The following is a 16,534-nucleotide window of genomic DNA, read 5'->3' on the forward strand; positions in this document are numbered from 1 at the left end:
GTGGGAGCGGAGGGGGGAGGGAGGGAAAGACTTGACAAAGATTACCACAGTCATCTGGACACACCTGTTACTGGAGCAGACAGGACCTGCCAGTGCCCACCTCTCACCGCAGCTCGTGGCTCTCAGATGGCCGTGGGTGGGAACTCCAGCTGCCTGCAGTCTTCAGAGAGCCTTTCACGGCTTTGCCACTGTGAATGGGAGTGTACTTGTGACTGTCCCTTTAGGCAGTTAATGGCAATTGGACAGAGAAGAGGTGACAGGAACCCTGTGCCATTCATACACGAACGCATCCGGAGTACCTGTTGGGCCTTTCTGAATTAATCCCCACTTTCTCTGTAGACTAATTCTCCATGAACCTATACAGTACCTTTGTGTTTGCATAGGTTTGGGTGGCCAGAGTTAGGTACTGTGTACAGATAGCCAGGGAGGTAGATGGCCCGTTTTGATCTTTCTGAAGCCCCAGGCCCAGCACTGCCTTCCAGAGCTGTCTTGAAAGACCCCTTCCGTCCTGTGTGACAGCACATGGTGGCTCTTGCTCTGGAGCTTAGGACCTTTATCAGCTCTCCTCCTTCCATCTCCGCATCCGGCGGGGCAGGTGGGGCGTGCTGTGGAAACCACAGCCTCCAACCTGTCCTCACCTCTGCTCTTTTCCCCCAGAATCGGTTCTACGACTACGAGAAGCGAAAGGTAAGGGCCTTTCCCTGCTCCTTTTCTTCTCCCTGAGGATTGCAGCACCTCAGCGTTGAGGGATAGCTTCCTTCTGCCTCTGATTCAGGCGTGAAGGGCAGGCAGGCATCTTGTCCCCACAGGAGCAGAAGATGCTGGAGAAGCTGGAGTTCGAGCGCCGCCTGGAGCTCGGGCAGCGGGAGCATGCTGAGCTGCTGCAGCAGAGCCACAGCCACAAGGACGAGATCCTGCAGTCGGTCAAGCAGGTGTGGGACTCTCCAGCCTGCCTGTATCCCAAGTCTGTGGTCTCCTGGCACAGGCCGTGGTGCCTAGGAGGTGGCAACACAGGAGATTACCCTGTCCCAGCATCCCCTGGAAGCAGGAATGGAGGCCCTGACTAGACACCCTGGCCTTGAGCACAGTGGACACAGGAGGGACCAGTCCTGGGTCACAAAGGATCCGGCAAAGTGAGATAGGGACTCCACTCTCCTCTCCCCAGTCAGAATCCCTACTGTGCCTGCATGTGGGGTCCCTGTGCCTCCCCCACTGCAGGAGCAGACACGGCTGGAGCAGGGCCTGAGTGAGCGCCAACGCTGCCTGGATGCAGAACGGCAGCAGCTGCAGGAGCAGCTCAAGCAGACAGAGCAGAGTATCGCCAGCCGCATCCAAAGACTCCTGCAGGACAATCAGAGGTCAGTCCTGGCCAGCCCCCAGAATGCTCCCTGAGGGCCGGGGACAGAGGGTCTCTCCTCAGTCTTCATCCATCCCAAGCTTTCATCTGCTTGATTCAAGGAAGTGTTTCAGTCTGGTTTGCAGAAAACCTGCCCCGGGGATTACAGAATGGGGTTCTGTCACAAGACTGCTGACCCCGCAGCTCATTTCCTTGTGTACATCAGCAGGCCACAGTCACAGCCTTCCTGTAATTGGCTTCCAAGTAGCCCGTTGCCTGAGGTCAGCTGCTCACCCTATAGGACACAGACTGTCTTACATAGAACAGACTGTCTAGTATAAGAATTTCATGATGGGCTTTGAGAGAGAGGGGCCAAGTAGACTTAGATCTCAAGAAGCCTGAAAACATCTAGTTTGGAGTACACTGCAGAAGGTTCTAGAAACTGGCTGTGGCCGCATGCCCCACTAGCTCCAGGTTTCCTGCTTCTGTGCCTCGTTCGTCTGTCATCTGTCAGTGTGGCAGGAGAGCTGCGCCAGGCGCTGTGTTCCCACATGCTTCCGCCATCACATGAGAGCTGGAGGGTCCTCCCAGCCCTAGCTGAGCTCCTGGGTGATGGGCTCAGCCAGAGTGCTGAGGTGGGCAGCCCGGTTGGAAGCAGCATCCATCATTGTTGCCCACAGGACCCATCTCCGGTTTTTCCCACAGGCAAAAGAAGAGTTCTGAGATTCTGAAATCGCTGGAGAATGAGAGGTGAGTGGGCCTCTGGGGCCACATGTCTAGAGAAAGTTCCTGGGTGCTCACAGCCCTGGGGCACAGACACCCTGGGGTGCTCACAGCTCTGGGGAAAGGCTCCATAAGGAGCCATAGGCTCCTCCAGCTTGTGCTGGGCAATCTCCCTGATGCTCTAGGATAGTCACCTCTCGGCATGTAATTAATAATGACTCTTTTTGAGTTTCTTAAAATATATGTACACTTGTGAAAAAAACTCAAAAATATGAAGGAAGAAAGCTAGATCTGTAATAACCATCTGTACTTAGTAATAAAAACATTTTTAAAAATTAGTCCAGGTGTGGTTGTGCATGCCTTTAGTCCTAGCACAAAGGAGGCAGAGGCAATTGGATCTCTGTGAGATCAAGGCCAACCTGGTCTACATAGTGAATTCCAGAACAGCCAGAGCTCCATAGAGAAACTTTGTTGCAAACTAAAAATAAATGAATGAAAATTTTAAGATCCACATTTGTAAAAAAAAAGAATGGGATCCTTTTGTCCCCAAGTAACAGAGCAACAGCTGCCCGAGTCCCTCAAGTAAGTGAAGTATTTGCCTAGAACCTCACACATCCCTGTCGACTCTAAACCCTCCCCAGAGCATGTAAAGCCCAATACAGTACAGTACAATACAAATAGCAACTGTGCTCCATTAGGGGAAAATATGCTTATACCAGTACAGACACAGGATTTTTCCAAGTATTGTTAATCAACAGTTGATTAAATCCACAGACAGGAAACCTACAGATACACAGGACCAAGCGCATCCCTCCACTGGCTAGATGTGAGAGGATTAAAGCAGAACAAACAGCCTCCTCGCTTACTCTTCCTATGTTTTGTATGTGGAAAGCAGAGGGACCTGTGCCCAGGGTTGCCACTGGGCGGCTGTGACAGGCAGGAACTGCAGTTGTGGCCTTTGCCTTTTCTCTTTGTCATGGGTACTTACCAAGTTGGCTACTTTGAGACATACCACATTTGTCCTCAGGGAATGTAAGTCAGGCCTGGCACAGCTGTCATTCTAGCATCAGGGAAATGGAAGCAGGAGTTTGGAGGGATTGGGAGTTCAAGGCTAGCTTCTACTGCACAGTGAGTGCCACTCTATACTGCTCCAGAAAGGGCTGAGAGAAGGCTCAGAAAAGAGCTTGCCACACAGGCGTGAGGACCAGAGTTCAGACCCAGCCTTAGCATCTACATAAAACCCAAGCATGGCAGTGCGTGTCTATAATTGCAGGATGAGAGGTAGAAACAGGAATCTGAAAGGCTCACTGGTCAGCCAGCCTACTGAAACTAATCAGCTTCAGGTTTAATGAGAAATCCTGTCTGGCGCACACACACACACACACACACACACACACGCACACGCCTGCGCGCGCACATACGTATACACACGCACACTAAGTGAGACTGAGCGTGGTGGTGCATGTCTGTAAGCCTAGCACTCAAGAGGCTCACACACTCAAGACCAGACTGGTCTACACGGGAAGTTCCAGGCTAGCCTAGGCTACACAGTGAGGCCTGTCCAAAAAAGAAGTGAAAAATAAAATTTTAAAGGAGAGGAAGGAAGGAGAAAGGAAGGGAGGGAGGGAGGGAGGGAGGGAAGGAGGGAGGGAGGGAGGAAGGGAAAAAAAGAAAAAGCTGGGCGGTGGTGGCGCACGCCTTTAATCCCAGCACTTGGGCTTTAATCCCAGCACTTGGGAGGCAGAGGCAGGCTGATTTCTGAGTTCAAGGCCAGCCTGGTGTCTACAGAGTGAGTTCCAGGACAGCCAGGGCTACACAGAGAAACTCTGTCTCGAAAAAACCAAAAAAAAAAAAAAAAAAAAGAAAGAGAGAGAGAGAGAAAGAAAGAAAGGACAAATAAATGATAGTGGGGAGGGCTGGCACCCTGGCCTATTCCTTCCCAAGGTGTCGGCTGTGACTCCACTGAGTCTCCTGGGCCTCACCATAATGGTATTTCTGAGCTATCCTGGAACCGCCCCTCCCCCGGTCATCTTAGCCCTCACCACCTAGGAAGATCTTCAGAGTGCTCCCTAGGGTCTGCCTTGTCCAATCCAGTTGTGTGGCCGTTGAGGCACAGCTGAGCAGTAACTGGTGCTGCCATCCAGTCAAGCCTTATTGACAGACCACATCTGGTGCTGGGCTAGACCGGCCTAGAGGACAGCCCTGTATCCATGGCAGCGAGTGGAGCCTCTCATAGGATGCAGGCCTTGAACTAAGTCACGCCCAGGATCATGCAGGACACTAATCCATCAGGCCATTCCTGGTGAATGCAAAACAGCACATGCAGCATGCATAGTTAGAGTGTGTATGTGTATATGCAAAGTTACCTTTAAATGTTTTCACTTCTTATGTCGTAGATGGAGTTTTATGTCAAAAACCCTTGTTTATAGAGGCTGGAGAAGTGGCTCAACAGATGAGAGCACTGGCTGTTCTTCCAGAGGAACTGGGTTCAGTTCCCAGAACCCACGTGGCAGCTCACAGCTTCTGTAACTCCTGTTCCAAGGGATCTGTGCACCCCAGCCACGAATGTGGAGGACAGATATTCATGTAGGCAGAATACCCATTCACATAACCATTTTTAAAACTTTACTTGCACGCAGAAGGCAAAGGCAGTAGTCAGGGCTACATAACAGACACTGCCTCAGAGCAAACAGAAAAGAGCAAAAGCCTTGTTTGAGCTGCATTTAGGCTAATGTCTATTTATGCACCACAACTGGACTCTATTTTTATTTTTTTATTTTTCAAGTCAGGGCTTCTCTGTGTATCCCTGGCTGTCTTGACTGGCCTGAAACTCACAGACATCGACCTGCCTCTGTCTCTCAAGTGCTAGGATTGAAGGTGTGTGCCATCACTGCCTGGCTCTGGTAAGATTCTTGTTGAAATGTATTTGAGGAATAAATGGATGTGTTTTGCTTTTACTTTTTTTTTCCTAGAATAAGAATGGAGCAGTTGATGTCCATTACCCAGGAGGAGACAGAGAACCTCAGGCAGCAGGAGATCGCTGGTGAGCTAGAGGGCTTTCTGGGAGTTTGGTGGACAGAGCTTTCAGGTAGACGGTTCCTGTCACCCGTGCAGGGCACTGAGTGTCCGCTCTGAAGAGGGACAGGCAAGTCTGTCATGGAGCTCAGGCCCGGGGCTGAGACAAGATTGGATTCTGAGTCTCAAGTTTTCTGTCTATAGAATGGAGAAATACGCAGGGAAAATATGGGACTTTCAGGAGGATCCCAGGGGTCAGGCCTGGGCATGTCACAAACCTGGCTGCTCTGGCTCCTGCCACCGAGAGCTGGTGTCAGCCTCACTTGGGCTCCTGGGCAGACTTCTCCTTCCTGTGGTGCCCAGTGTGGTCCTGAGCACCACATGTACCCACCAGTGACATGTGCTCTAGACAGGTCTGAGAGCCTGCCGCTAGGAGCTGAGGAAGGCCTCTAAAACAGTGCCTGCCCTTAGTTAAAATGGAGATGGGCTGTCCTTATCTTTGGGGCCTTTGTCATGGAAGGGCTTTCTGTATGCCAGACTAAGAGCCGGACACTTGGCACACAGGTGCTCACCACACCTACAGAGGGCTCTCCCTCAGACAGCTCGCCCATGGACAACTCTGTTCAAGGTTGCCCTGTCATCTGTTAAAGAACAACTATTAATTCCAGAAACGGGACCAGCATCCAGGGGGTTGTGTTTTCAAGCCTTTCATACTTCCTGCTTGCTGTTGCTTTGATTGAACCCAGGCCTTGCACATGCTAGGCAAGCTACAGGTTAGGCAAGCACACTGCTGCTGAGCCATCCCTCCAGCCTCTGCCCCCTTACTACTCTAGTAAGGTAAAAAAAAAGTCAACAAAGGAACTAAAGAGCTGGCTCAGTGTCACTGTTCTTCCAGAGGACCTGGGTTCTAATCCCAGAACCTTATGGTGGCTCACGACTATCTGTAACTCCAGTCCCAGGGGACCCAGTGCCATCTTCTGACCTCCCCAGGCACTGCATGTACATAGTGCACAGGCCTCAAACTCACAGAAATCCTCCTGCCTCTGCCCCCTGAGTACTGGGATTAAAGGGGTGTGCCAGCACAGCGCAGCAGTGTAGATATTTTTTAAGGCTGGGTGCTGTTACTCATCTGTAATCACAGAACTCAGGATTCTGGGACAAGAGGATTGAGAGTTCAAGGCCAGTCTGGGTTACCTAGCAAGACTGTCAAGGAGGGAAGGAAAGGGCAGGGAGTGGGGGGGACTTTGTTTAAGAATGTCTATTTACAAGCCGGGCAGTGGTGGCGCACGCCTTTAATCCCAGCACTTGGGAGGCAGAGGCAGGCGGATTTCTGAGGCCAGCCTGGTCTACCGAGTGAGTTCCAGGACAGCCGGGGCTACACAGAGAAACTCTGTCTCGAAAAAACCAAAAAAAAAAAAAAAGAAGAATGTCTATTTACCAGTAAGCAGGTGACCCCTTGGGCCTTCCCCGGGGAACCCTAGCCTCTTCTTAGCAGCTCACAGCCTTCCCTCCACAGCTGCCATGCAACAGATGCTGACTGAGAGCTGTAAGAGCCGGCTTGTCCAGATGGCCTACGAGTCTCAGAGGCAGAGCCTGGTGCAGCAGGCCTGTTCCAGGTAAGCTAAGGAGCACGTGTCCCCAGGTGAGGGCTCTGAGGGAGTCAGCTGGGGGTCCAAGGCTGGAGCAAGAGCTGGTCACTGAACTCCCTGGGCTATCCCAGGTGTGGTCAGGTTATCAGGAACAGGTGACAGACGGCCAGCCTCTGGATTCTCTCATCCAGACTCATGAGTCAGGGTTAGTCAGTGGTAAAGTGAGGGCGGCCTCTACCTCTGTGCCAGATGCTGGCTTGTGTACGGGGTGGAAGTGTTATCTGTCCTGCTTTACATCAGAGCTGAAGTGGGGGCATGGTCACAACAAAACAAAACCAACAAGAAACTCAGTTCTTTGCCGGGCCTGGTGCTCACACTTTCATACTGGCACTTGGTAAGGAGAGGCAGGAGAAGCAGGAGCTGCAGAGCAGAAGTGAAGTCAGCAGCCGCTTGAGCTACCTGAGACCCCGCTTCAGAACTCTTGAGCAAGTGCACTCGCTCGCCCGCCCCCTCTCCCCCACCCCCTCTCCCCCACCCCCTCTCCCCCACCTTCTCACTGGAGAGATGGCTCAGCTGTTAAAAGCACTGGCTGCTCCTGTAAATGGGTTCATTTGGTGACACCCACATGAACTCCAGCGCTCAGTGATCTGGTGCCCTCTTTCTGGTCTCCATGGGCACCGCACACATGTAATGCACTTGACATATGTATAGGCGAAATACTCATGCATATAAAATAAAAATTTAAAAAGTCTTTTTAAAAAAAATTTTTGTTTTGATTTTCCAAGACAGGGTTTCTCTCTGTGAAGCCTTGGCTGTCCTGGAACTCACTCTGTAGACCAGGCTGGCCTCAAACTTAGAGATCTGAGTGCTGGGATTAAAAGTATGTACCACTATCACTCAGCCAAAAAATTAAAAAATAAATGAAAAAATAAAAAATTAAGTTGATGTGTAAGTAGCTCAAAGCTAAGACTGTGTGATGTTTGGGCAGCCTGAGGTTGCAGGTTCTGTGCCATGGTTACCAGCCTTGTTGTAGGACTATACACAGAGTACAGCCAGTGAGGAAATGCTGGGAAGAACATTCCAGAAGCTGAGTGACTCACCAGGGTGTCGAGAAGTGGTTAGGTGGGAGCTCAGCATCTACCTCAGGGGGTGTTGTGAAGGAGGTCCAGTAGGGGGTTGGACCCAAGGCCTAGTGGCTCTGCTGCCCTCCTTGATGTCCTTGAGACTCCGCACACCGCCCAGTCAGGAGTGTTCAGTGGTTGTTCATCTCTGTCTACTCCAAGGTGCCCAGCACACAGTAGGTGCTCAGGAAATGCACAGTGAGTAACTATGCTGTTTTTCTGGCAGCATGGCTGAAATGGACAAGCGGTTCCAGCAGATTCTGTCATGGCAGCAGATGGATCAGAACAAAGCCATCAGCCAGATCCTTCAGGAGGTGAGCCCTTGTCTGCGGCCTGACTGCAGCCTCCTGTAGGACTCCAGGGATAGCCCTCTGGTCCCTGACTATAGAAGCACCCTCTCCTCTCCCTGGGAACAACATCCTATCCTGAGTAGGGACCTCAGCCAAAGGACTCGGTGCCTAGAAGTGACAGGCGTCCTGCTCAGACAGCCTGGGTGGGGCCTCTGTCTCCACACACACTGCTGCTCTCCACAGCTTTCTCCTTTGATGAGGCTTAGCCGATGCCATGTGGATCCTGAAATGGACCAGGCAAGGGCCCCGCTGCGTTCCCTTGGACTTTCCCTGAAGCCAGCTCTTGGTTCTTCCTGTGCTGGTCACGGCCTTTGCCTTCGGGGTCATCCTGGCCCTGCTCAGCTGGCTTTTCCACTTCCCTTTCTGACTCCCAAACTAACATGACTTACTGTCTGGGACTTGTCTACTGAGGACCCTGTTTCTCACAGAGGGCAACTGTCTGTGGTTACAATCTGGCTGGGGATGTGAGTAGATTTGACACTTGTCACCAGTTCCTCCTCTGTGAAATGGGCAGCAAAAGCAGGCATGCCATCTGTTCTAGAGATCCAGTGTTGAAGGCCTGAGAGGTGGCTTGGTGAGTAAAGGGATTCCCTAGCATTCCCTAAGACCCAGTTCCATCCGCAGTACCACACAAAAGGGTGTGGTAACACACAGGTCAATCTTACCGTGTGGGAGGTGGATTCTGGAGGACCAGAAATCAAAGTCATCCTTAAGTTTCAGCTACATAGGGAGACTACCCTGGGCTACAGGAGACCACCTCACTTCAAAAAATAAATAAGAAAAGTCTGCATGTTGTGGTATACCCCTTTAATCCCAGCACTGAGGAGGCAAAGACAGGCAGATTTCTTGAGTTGAGGCCAGCTTGGTCTACAAATCAAGTTCCAGGACTACCAGGAAGACAGAGAGACTCTATCCTAAAAAGTAAAATGAATAAATAAGTAAAGCAAGGGAGAAAAAAGAAATTGGGAGCATCGTATGAGAAACAGAGAACATGGTGGCTAGCCCTTGGGAAATGGTGGGTCTAACTTACCGTGGCCGTTAGCATAGGTGTGCCGGGATTCACTCATGTTCACCATGGCCTTCCTGTTCCCCTCTGCTCTCAGGGCTTTCGGTCATAAATACACGTACATGAAATGTGTATACCCATGTATTAATATAGTATATATTTATTCACATGTAACATGTGTGTTTAATATACATAGGCATAAGTATGGTATACATGTATATGATGTATATAAATACATATTTTAAATGTAGCATCCACATATGAGAGAAAACTATGATACTTACCTTTCAGTTAACACGGAGATCTCCGGTTCCACCCATCTTCCTGCAAACAATACACTTTTGTTCTTTCTTTATGGCTTCGTAAGCTACCACCGTGTGAACACCACACTTTTTTACCCGGTGACCTGTTGATGTACATGTTCAGTGTAACTGGAGTTTCTTTGCTGAGTTTGTTGTTGGTGGTGGTTTCAGTGGTCTCTCTGTGGGTAAGAGAGACTATTGAAGTCACCCACTACTTTTTTATCAGGACCTGTCTGTTTGCTTTACAAAATTAAGTGATCAGTTGTAATTGTGATATGTTCTTGATAAGAGTGTCCCCTTATTAGCATATTGACTGTTTTATTGGTTTTGACTCATTTTGGCTTGGCGACTGACTACCCTGTCAGGCGTGAATGTCACTGCTGGTGCTTACAGCCGACTGCTGCTTGCTTAGTACATGGGTTTCCATCTGTTCACTCCTGTCTTTACTGAGGCAACAACAACTGGACCTCAGATCCATTTGCATTTAGATGTGGAGTTGGTGAGGCTTGCTGACTCTTTCCTGGTGGGCGTTGTTCTTCTCTTTCCCCTCACCCACAGCAGGGGCTGGGGGCCTCCCTTTACCGTGCTGGCTCCCACTCCATCTGTTCCTCCCTTTACCGTGCTGGCTCCCACTCCATCTGTTCCTCCCTTTACCGTGCTGGCTCCCACTCCATCTGTTCCTCCCTTTACCGTGCTGGCTCCCACTCCATCTGTTCCTCTCTTGGAGTTTACTTTCCTGAGCTCTTGACTGTGTCATTTTTCTTGCTTCTTAAAGATCTATTTATTTTATGTGTATGAATGTTCTGCCTGCATGTGTACCATGTGCGGGCTGTGCCCTTAGAGACAAGAATATATTGGATCTTTTGGAACTGGAGTTACAGATGTTGCTGGCTGGCATGTGAGTGCTGGGAAATGAACCCAGGTCCTCTGCATGAGCAGCCAGTGCTCTTAACCTACAAGTAGGATTTACTTAAGAACCATATGTAGTGCTGGCTTCGTGGTCCTGAATTGCTTTAGTCTCTCTCTCTTGAGAATCCCATGCTTTCCTGGCTTTGAGAGTTTCTGCTGAGGAGCCTGGTGTGATCTCATTTTGTCTTTGTTAAGTGAGCTCATGCTTTCAATTTCTTTTTAAAAAATATTATTATGGGGGGCTGGTGAGATGGCTCAGCGGTTAAGAGCACTGACTGCTCTTCTAGAGGTCATGAGTTCAAATCCCAGCAACCACATGGTGGCTCACAACCATCTACAATGAGATCTGGTGCCCTCATATGGGTGTCTAAAGACAGCTACAGTGTACTTACATATAATAAATAAATAAATTTAAAAAAATATATTATTATGTTTATTTATTTGGTAAGGAGCAAACAAGTGCCTTTGTAGGGGTCAGAGGACAACTTGTGGATATTGGTTCTCTCCTTCCACCATGTGGGTCCCTGGTCATAGCACCTTTACCTCCTGAGCCATCCTGCCTGCCTTTATTAAGATCTTAATTTTGTTTGGTTTTATAGTCTTGGCAGTTTAGCAGAATGAAATAGGAAGGTTATGTATGGAATAGGAAGGTTATGTTTATGGGTTCCCAAGTGCCTCTTGTTCATGAATATTTATTTCCCTAGCTTTGGGGATTTTTCAGCTTTTTTCTTTTTAATGTGTATGGGTATTTTTCCCGCATGTATGTCTGTGTGGCACATTAATGCACTGTCCATGCAGCCCAGAAGGGGGCATCAAATCCTCTGCCACTGGCACTACAGACCGTTGTAAACCACCATGAGGATACTGGGACCAAAACCTGGGTCCTCTGGAAAGAGCAGTCAGTACTCTTAGCCGTCTCCCCAGCTAAGATGTCAGGTGTCAGTTACTTAATTTCAACTTTGAAATTCAGCTGTGATTTTACTGAATGAGTCTTATGTGCCCCGAGTTCTTATCTCCGGGCCTTCTGTCCCATGGAATCTGAAGTTTGGTCTCTCGATCATGCCCCAGAATTTTTGACTTTGTGGTCATATTTGGTTCTGTTTTAATGTTTTAATTAATTAATTTGGGAAATATATTTTTTAATTAATTAATTTAGGAAAAATATACATATATGGTGTATTTGAACACATGTGCATCCAGGTAACTGGATGTGTGTCGTTTTATTGAAATTTCCAAGTCAGACATTTCTGTGATTTTTGTTTTTTCTTTATTTTTTTTGATAATTTGTAATTATATTTATGTACAGAAAACTTAGTGTACATTTTTTAACCCAGTTTAGTGGCGAGTTCTTTAGCCTTTGCCTTTTCCAGCTTGGCAATGCGGGCCACAGACTTAGGACCCAGGATGTTGCCTCCCCAGTGGCGGTGGATCTCGTCATATCTGTCATTGTAATTGGTCCTAATAGCTTCCACCAGCTTAGCCAGAGCACCCTTGTCTTCCGAGTTAACCTGTGTGAAGGCAACAGTGGTGCACATCTTCCTGTGGACCAGGCAACCCAGCCTGGCCTTTCCCTTGATGATGGAGTAGGGCACCCCCATCTTTCTGCACAGGGCAGGCAGGAAAACCACCAGCTCAGTGGGGTCTACATCATGGGCAGTCACCACCAGCTGAGCCTTCTTGTTCTCCACCAAGGTGGTGACTGTATTGACTCCTGCTCGGAGGACAGGCGGTCTCTTAGTCCACCAGCACTGGGACGTCTCCTTTGCCAGCAGCTTTCTTCTCAGCACGGGCCAGTAGCCTTTGCTTCTTCTCTTGCTTTGTCTCTGGCCTATACTTGTGGGCAAGCTTAAGCAGCTGAGTGGGTGTTTGCCTGTCCAGGGCCTGGGTGAACTGGTTAATGGCAGGAGGTACTTTGAGCCGCTTATAAAATATGGCTCTTTGCCTCTGCAGTCTGGTGTAGTGGGGCCATTTAACGAAGTGTGTTAGATCTCTTTTGGACTGGATGTCTTGCCCAGTGCCGAAGTTCTTGGGCCTTTTCTCGAACACCTTTTTGGCCTCCTGGTTCTTGATGATGGCAGGGGCTGGGGACACCTTCTTCCCCTGGCCTTCTTTCCTTTGGGCATCTTGCTCGGCTGGAGGAGAGAGAGCGAATTTGTTTTTTCAAAATCTTTTTCCATGCTGAATTTCTCATCCAGTCAGTGAACTTCCATCCAGACCTAGACATGTCTCCTTTCCTTCACCCATTCACTTGTTTATATTTTCTATTTGATTAAAAAGGACGTTGATCTTTTTTACAGTTAGACTTTGAATTCTTGTTTGGCATTTCAGCCACTTCAGTACCTTTGAGTCGTATCGCTAGGGTTGATGATCCTTTGGGGCAGTCGTTGCCTTGAGCTTCGCATATCTTGTGTGTGTGCCTGGTGACGTGAACATCTCTTGGAATGGGTACCACTTCTGGTTCAATATGAGCACCTTCTCAGTGAGCAGACATCTCTCAGGGACTCAGTCTCTAGGAGGGAGGGGGAGGGAGGGAGGGAGGGAGATAGGGTGAGCGAACAGCAGGACAGGCTGTGGCTTACCTTCCTCCACAAAAGGACCCAGGACTGGAGGCCCAGCTGTGTCCTTCCGTCTCTAGTATTTGGGACTGTCGTTTTCCCACTGGTTTCTGGTGCTCTTCTCCTTCAGAATGCAGTCACCCTGACTTTTCTCAGTCAGCATCATATAGATGCAGACTCTGATCAGCCATTTGACCTCAGAACCTCCATCACTTAGCCTCATTTTTTTTATTTTGAATGTATAAGATAAAAAGTTGCTTCTCCAGCTGTGCGTGGTGGCATATGCCTATAATTCCAGTGCCCAGGAAGTTGAGGCAAGAGGATTCCTTTGAATTAAAAACCAACTTAAGCTACATAGACCCTACATTGAAAGGAAAAGAGAACAGTTTTTTTCTGCCCACGCAAGAACTATAAGATCATACTCTAAGGTGTCTTTAGGCATCTGTGGCTCCCCGGTAGCTGGTGTGTGCACAGTCGGAAGAGCCAAGGAGTATGGCCTCAACTGAGTTGTGTGCATGATCTCTTGCAGAGTGTGATGCAGAAGGCTGCTTTTGAGGCGCTCCAGGTGAAGAAAGACCTGATGCATCGGCAGATCAGAAACCAGGTGAGTGCTGGCCAGGCCACCTCATCCTGCTCCTACTTGCAGACCTGGCTCATGGGGCAGCAGTCATTAGAACTGGAGCCCATGGCTTACCACTTTTCCTCAACAATCAGCAATGGGGCTGATGGTCTGTGCCTTAAACAGCGATGAAGGTGGTGGCTTCATCCCAGAGCCTGGCCAGTAGCCTGCTGGGCAAGTGCAGTGTGTGTTTCTATAATAACCAGGCTGGAGAAAGGGCAGCGCTTGCATGACTCTTGGTTAAACTTGCCAGACTCCAGTACCTGCATCAGCTCAAAATGACTGCTGGACCGTGGCTTCTTGGGGTGGGTTGGAATTCCCAATTGAGTGGGAAGCCAGGTCCTAAGACCTTCTGAGGATGGACCCTGGCCTGTGAGGAGGAGGAGGCCACTCTCCTGTCCAGACTTTACTATCAACCCGTGGAGTAGCCTTGGGCAGGGCCCCTGCTGGGTGGAGCTGGGCTGGGGCCAGAGGCACTGCAAGCTGTCAGGCTATGGGAACACACACACGTTGTCGCTTTGTATTCTCACACTGAATCCCACATTTCTGCATGCTCTCTTTTCTTTTTCTTTCTCTTCTTTTCTTGTTTGACTTTAACCAACTTAAGTTTTTAAACCTCCCTCTTTAATTTCAATTCCACATTGCCAGACATGAAGCTCATTCCTCTGACCAGGTGTTGGTGGCGTCAGATACTCAGGGTTGGAAGAGGCCACAGCGTTGTTGGCTGGTATGGGGTAGAGAAGTCACTGGCTGTGGGCTCTGAGAGAGCATGTGGTGACCCCAGATATTCTCAATGGCCTTGTTCCACTTCACACCCTAAGTTAGGATATCCCAGGCACACTATCTCTCAATTACCTGCTCTTTGTCCTTGGGCAAATAACTAACTACACTGTGCATCAGTTTCCTTGTCCCTGTAAGGAAGGCAGTGATACACCCCAAGAGCCAGATGGTTCTGCTGCAGCCCAGGCCTAGCACATAGTAGGTGATCAGTATATAACTGAGGCTCATTACTGGATCATTTCGTTACCCTCTGGCCCCCTGGCAGCTACATGGAAGAAGCATGGTAATCCCGCAGTCCACAGGAAAAGGGCTCAGAGATGACTGGGAAGGAAGCCCCTCTCCATCTTACAGACCTTTACCCAGTGCCCACTGAGATGCCCTGTGCTGGGCTCTTGGTCAGTGGTGTTGACTGAAACATGTACATCTATGTTCGGAGCCGCCCAGAGCCATGAAGTGGTAGCTCGTTTTCACTTTCTTCATTGAGGCCCCAAGGCCCACAATGTTCCCCTCTGTCCAGGGCTGCCCAGCCTCCTAACAAAGGTTTCTGAGTCCCTGCTTGGCCAGGCAGCAGCACGTAAGAGAACCGTGGTGATTGTGAATCAACGCCCCTGTTTCATCTTCTGTTTAGATTAGGCTAATAGAAACTGAGTTACTGCAGCTGACACAGCTGGAGTTAAAGAGGAAGTCCCTGGACACAGAAACGCTTCAGGTATGTGAGGCTCCTATCCAGACGACACCCTCATTCCACTCCCAACCCCAGAGCAGCTGCTCCTCAGCTTCAGGCTTCTCCAGAAGACAGAGAGCCAGTCCAGCCCCAGTAGATGTGGTCCGTGGGCAAAGGTAGCTTTGTGCTGGGCGACAGGGTCAGAGGAAGGAGAGTTTCATTGCCAGGACCGCTGGGCCATCTCCATCTCTGCATTCCCCTGACTAGGCTGGTGGCTGTGTGGTCAGGCGGGCTTTGGGTTCAACTCTCTGGGCTGACATTCCCTGTGGAGGGAGTTCTAGTGTCCCAAGGACATGTGAGCAGAAGCTGGCCTGGATGTCCTACTCATAGACCCAGAGGGCAGCACAGATGGGCATATGGAGAAAAGGGTACCTTCTCCCTTCCCTGACCCTCAGTTTGTGCAGACGCATACAGGGATGAGGTAGGATAGCATGTAGATGCATCCTTGTGCCAGGCTTCTGAGAGTTCTCATCTGTCACTGTTTATGCCCAAGGCAAGTCCGAGTTGACCCACGACCTCCCAGTACTGAGAATGCCACTGCCCTAGGCCTGCTCAGTTTGCTAGGTGGTCGTAGACAAGCCATTGTTCCTACTGGGCCTCTCTTTGACCCCTCTGTAAGGTGGAGGCCGCTGTTCATGGCTAGCCTGTGCCATCAGAGTGTTCTTGGTGGCCTCTGATGGTTTCCACAGATGAGGAACTGGCTTCCTCAGGGAAGCTGCCACCGTGTTTGTCCAAGCCCATTCAAAGCATAGGTCCCTCCCTGTTAGGACCACCATGGGTTCCAGAGACAAGAGGCTAAGTGTGTGGCCACACACACAGGGCAGTTTGCATGTGTCTCCCTGTGTGGCAGCCCCATCATCTGTATGTGGTGCCCTCTTCACCGTGCAGGTTCCACATCGGCCTCCTCGCCATTCGCTTCTACTGTGTGCCGTGGTCCGTCAAGGCCCGTGGCTTGTTTCTTTTGTTTGCCATTTCTCACCGTCTGTGGTCATCATCCCTAGGGTCCCATCCTGGCCTGAAGCCCACAGAGAAAACAGTGAGGGCTTGGGAGGAAGTGCAGAATAGGGGTGCCTCTAGGCTCTGTCCCTCAACTCAGCCTTGAGGCATTAGTCAGAGCCCTGAATTCAGTTGGTGGGACTTCCAGGCCATGCCAGGCTACATGGTGGGAGCACTGAAGGCTCACAGTGACCTCGGGCTGGATCCTGTGTTACAGGAGATGGTCTCAGAGCAGCGCTGGGCACTCAGCAACCTGCTCCAGCAGCTCCTCAAAGAGAAGAAGCAGCGGGAAGAAGAACTCCATGGCATCCTGGTATGTTCTTGGACTTCTGCTGCACATCCCCTGGGCCTATGTACATCACTGTGATGTGCGTGCCCTGTACATGGTCACTGTGCTTTTGAAACACTTGTTATTCCATTGTAGGAATAACATTGTGCTCATCAAAGGGGAGCTTAAGGGGCAAAGAACAGCGTCACTCAGCAGCCGTTTTAGTTTCTTGTGCACCCTT

At 49.9% G+C, this 16,534-nt stretch overlaps 1 protein-coding gene across 4 annotated transcripts in view; it reads left to right on the forward strand.

Annotated features, from left to right (window-relative positions):
• Nucleotides 1–16,534, forward strand: part of Lrsam1 (leucine rich repeat and sterile alpha motif containing 1) — a 40,830-nt gene that overhangs the window by 15,529 nt on the left and 8,767 nt on the right. For 3 of the 4 annotated variants that reach the window (XM_028756892.1, XM_028756895.1, XM_028756893.1), the window contains exons 12-21: nt 658–687; nt 810–932; nt 1,219–1,358; nt 2,042–2,086; nt 5,032–5,102; nt 6,591–6,690; nt 8,011–8,098; nt 13,436–13,510; nt 14,934–15,014; nt 16,243–16,338. In XM_028756892.1, the coding sequence (XP_028612725.1) occupies nt 658–687; nt 810–932; nt 1,219–1,358; nt 2,042–2,086; nt 5,032–5,102; nt 6,591–6,690; nt 8,011–8,098; nt 13,436–13,510; nt 14,934–15,014; nt 16,243–16,338 (849 nt within the window). The remainder of the gene's footprint in view (nt 1–657; nt 688–809; nt 933–1,218; nt 1,359–2,041; nt 2,087–5,031; nt 5,103–6,590; nt 6,691–8,010; nt 8,099–13,435; nt 13,511–14,933; nt 15,015–16,242; nt 16,339–16,534) is intronic. The other variant, XM_028756894.1, reaches the window with a different exon arrangement.

This window comes from Grammomys surdaster, unplaced genomic scaffold (genome assembly GCF_004785775.1).
Source record: "Grammomys surdaster isolate TR1022 unplaced genomic scaffold, NIH_TR_1.0 126133, whole genome shotgun sequence".
Classification (NCBI taxonomy): domain Eukaryota; kingdom Metazoa; phylum Chordata; class Mammalia; order Rodentia; family Muridae; genus Grammomys; species Grammomys surdaster.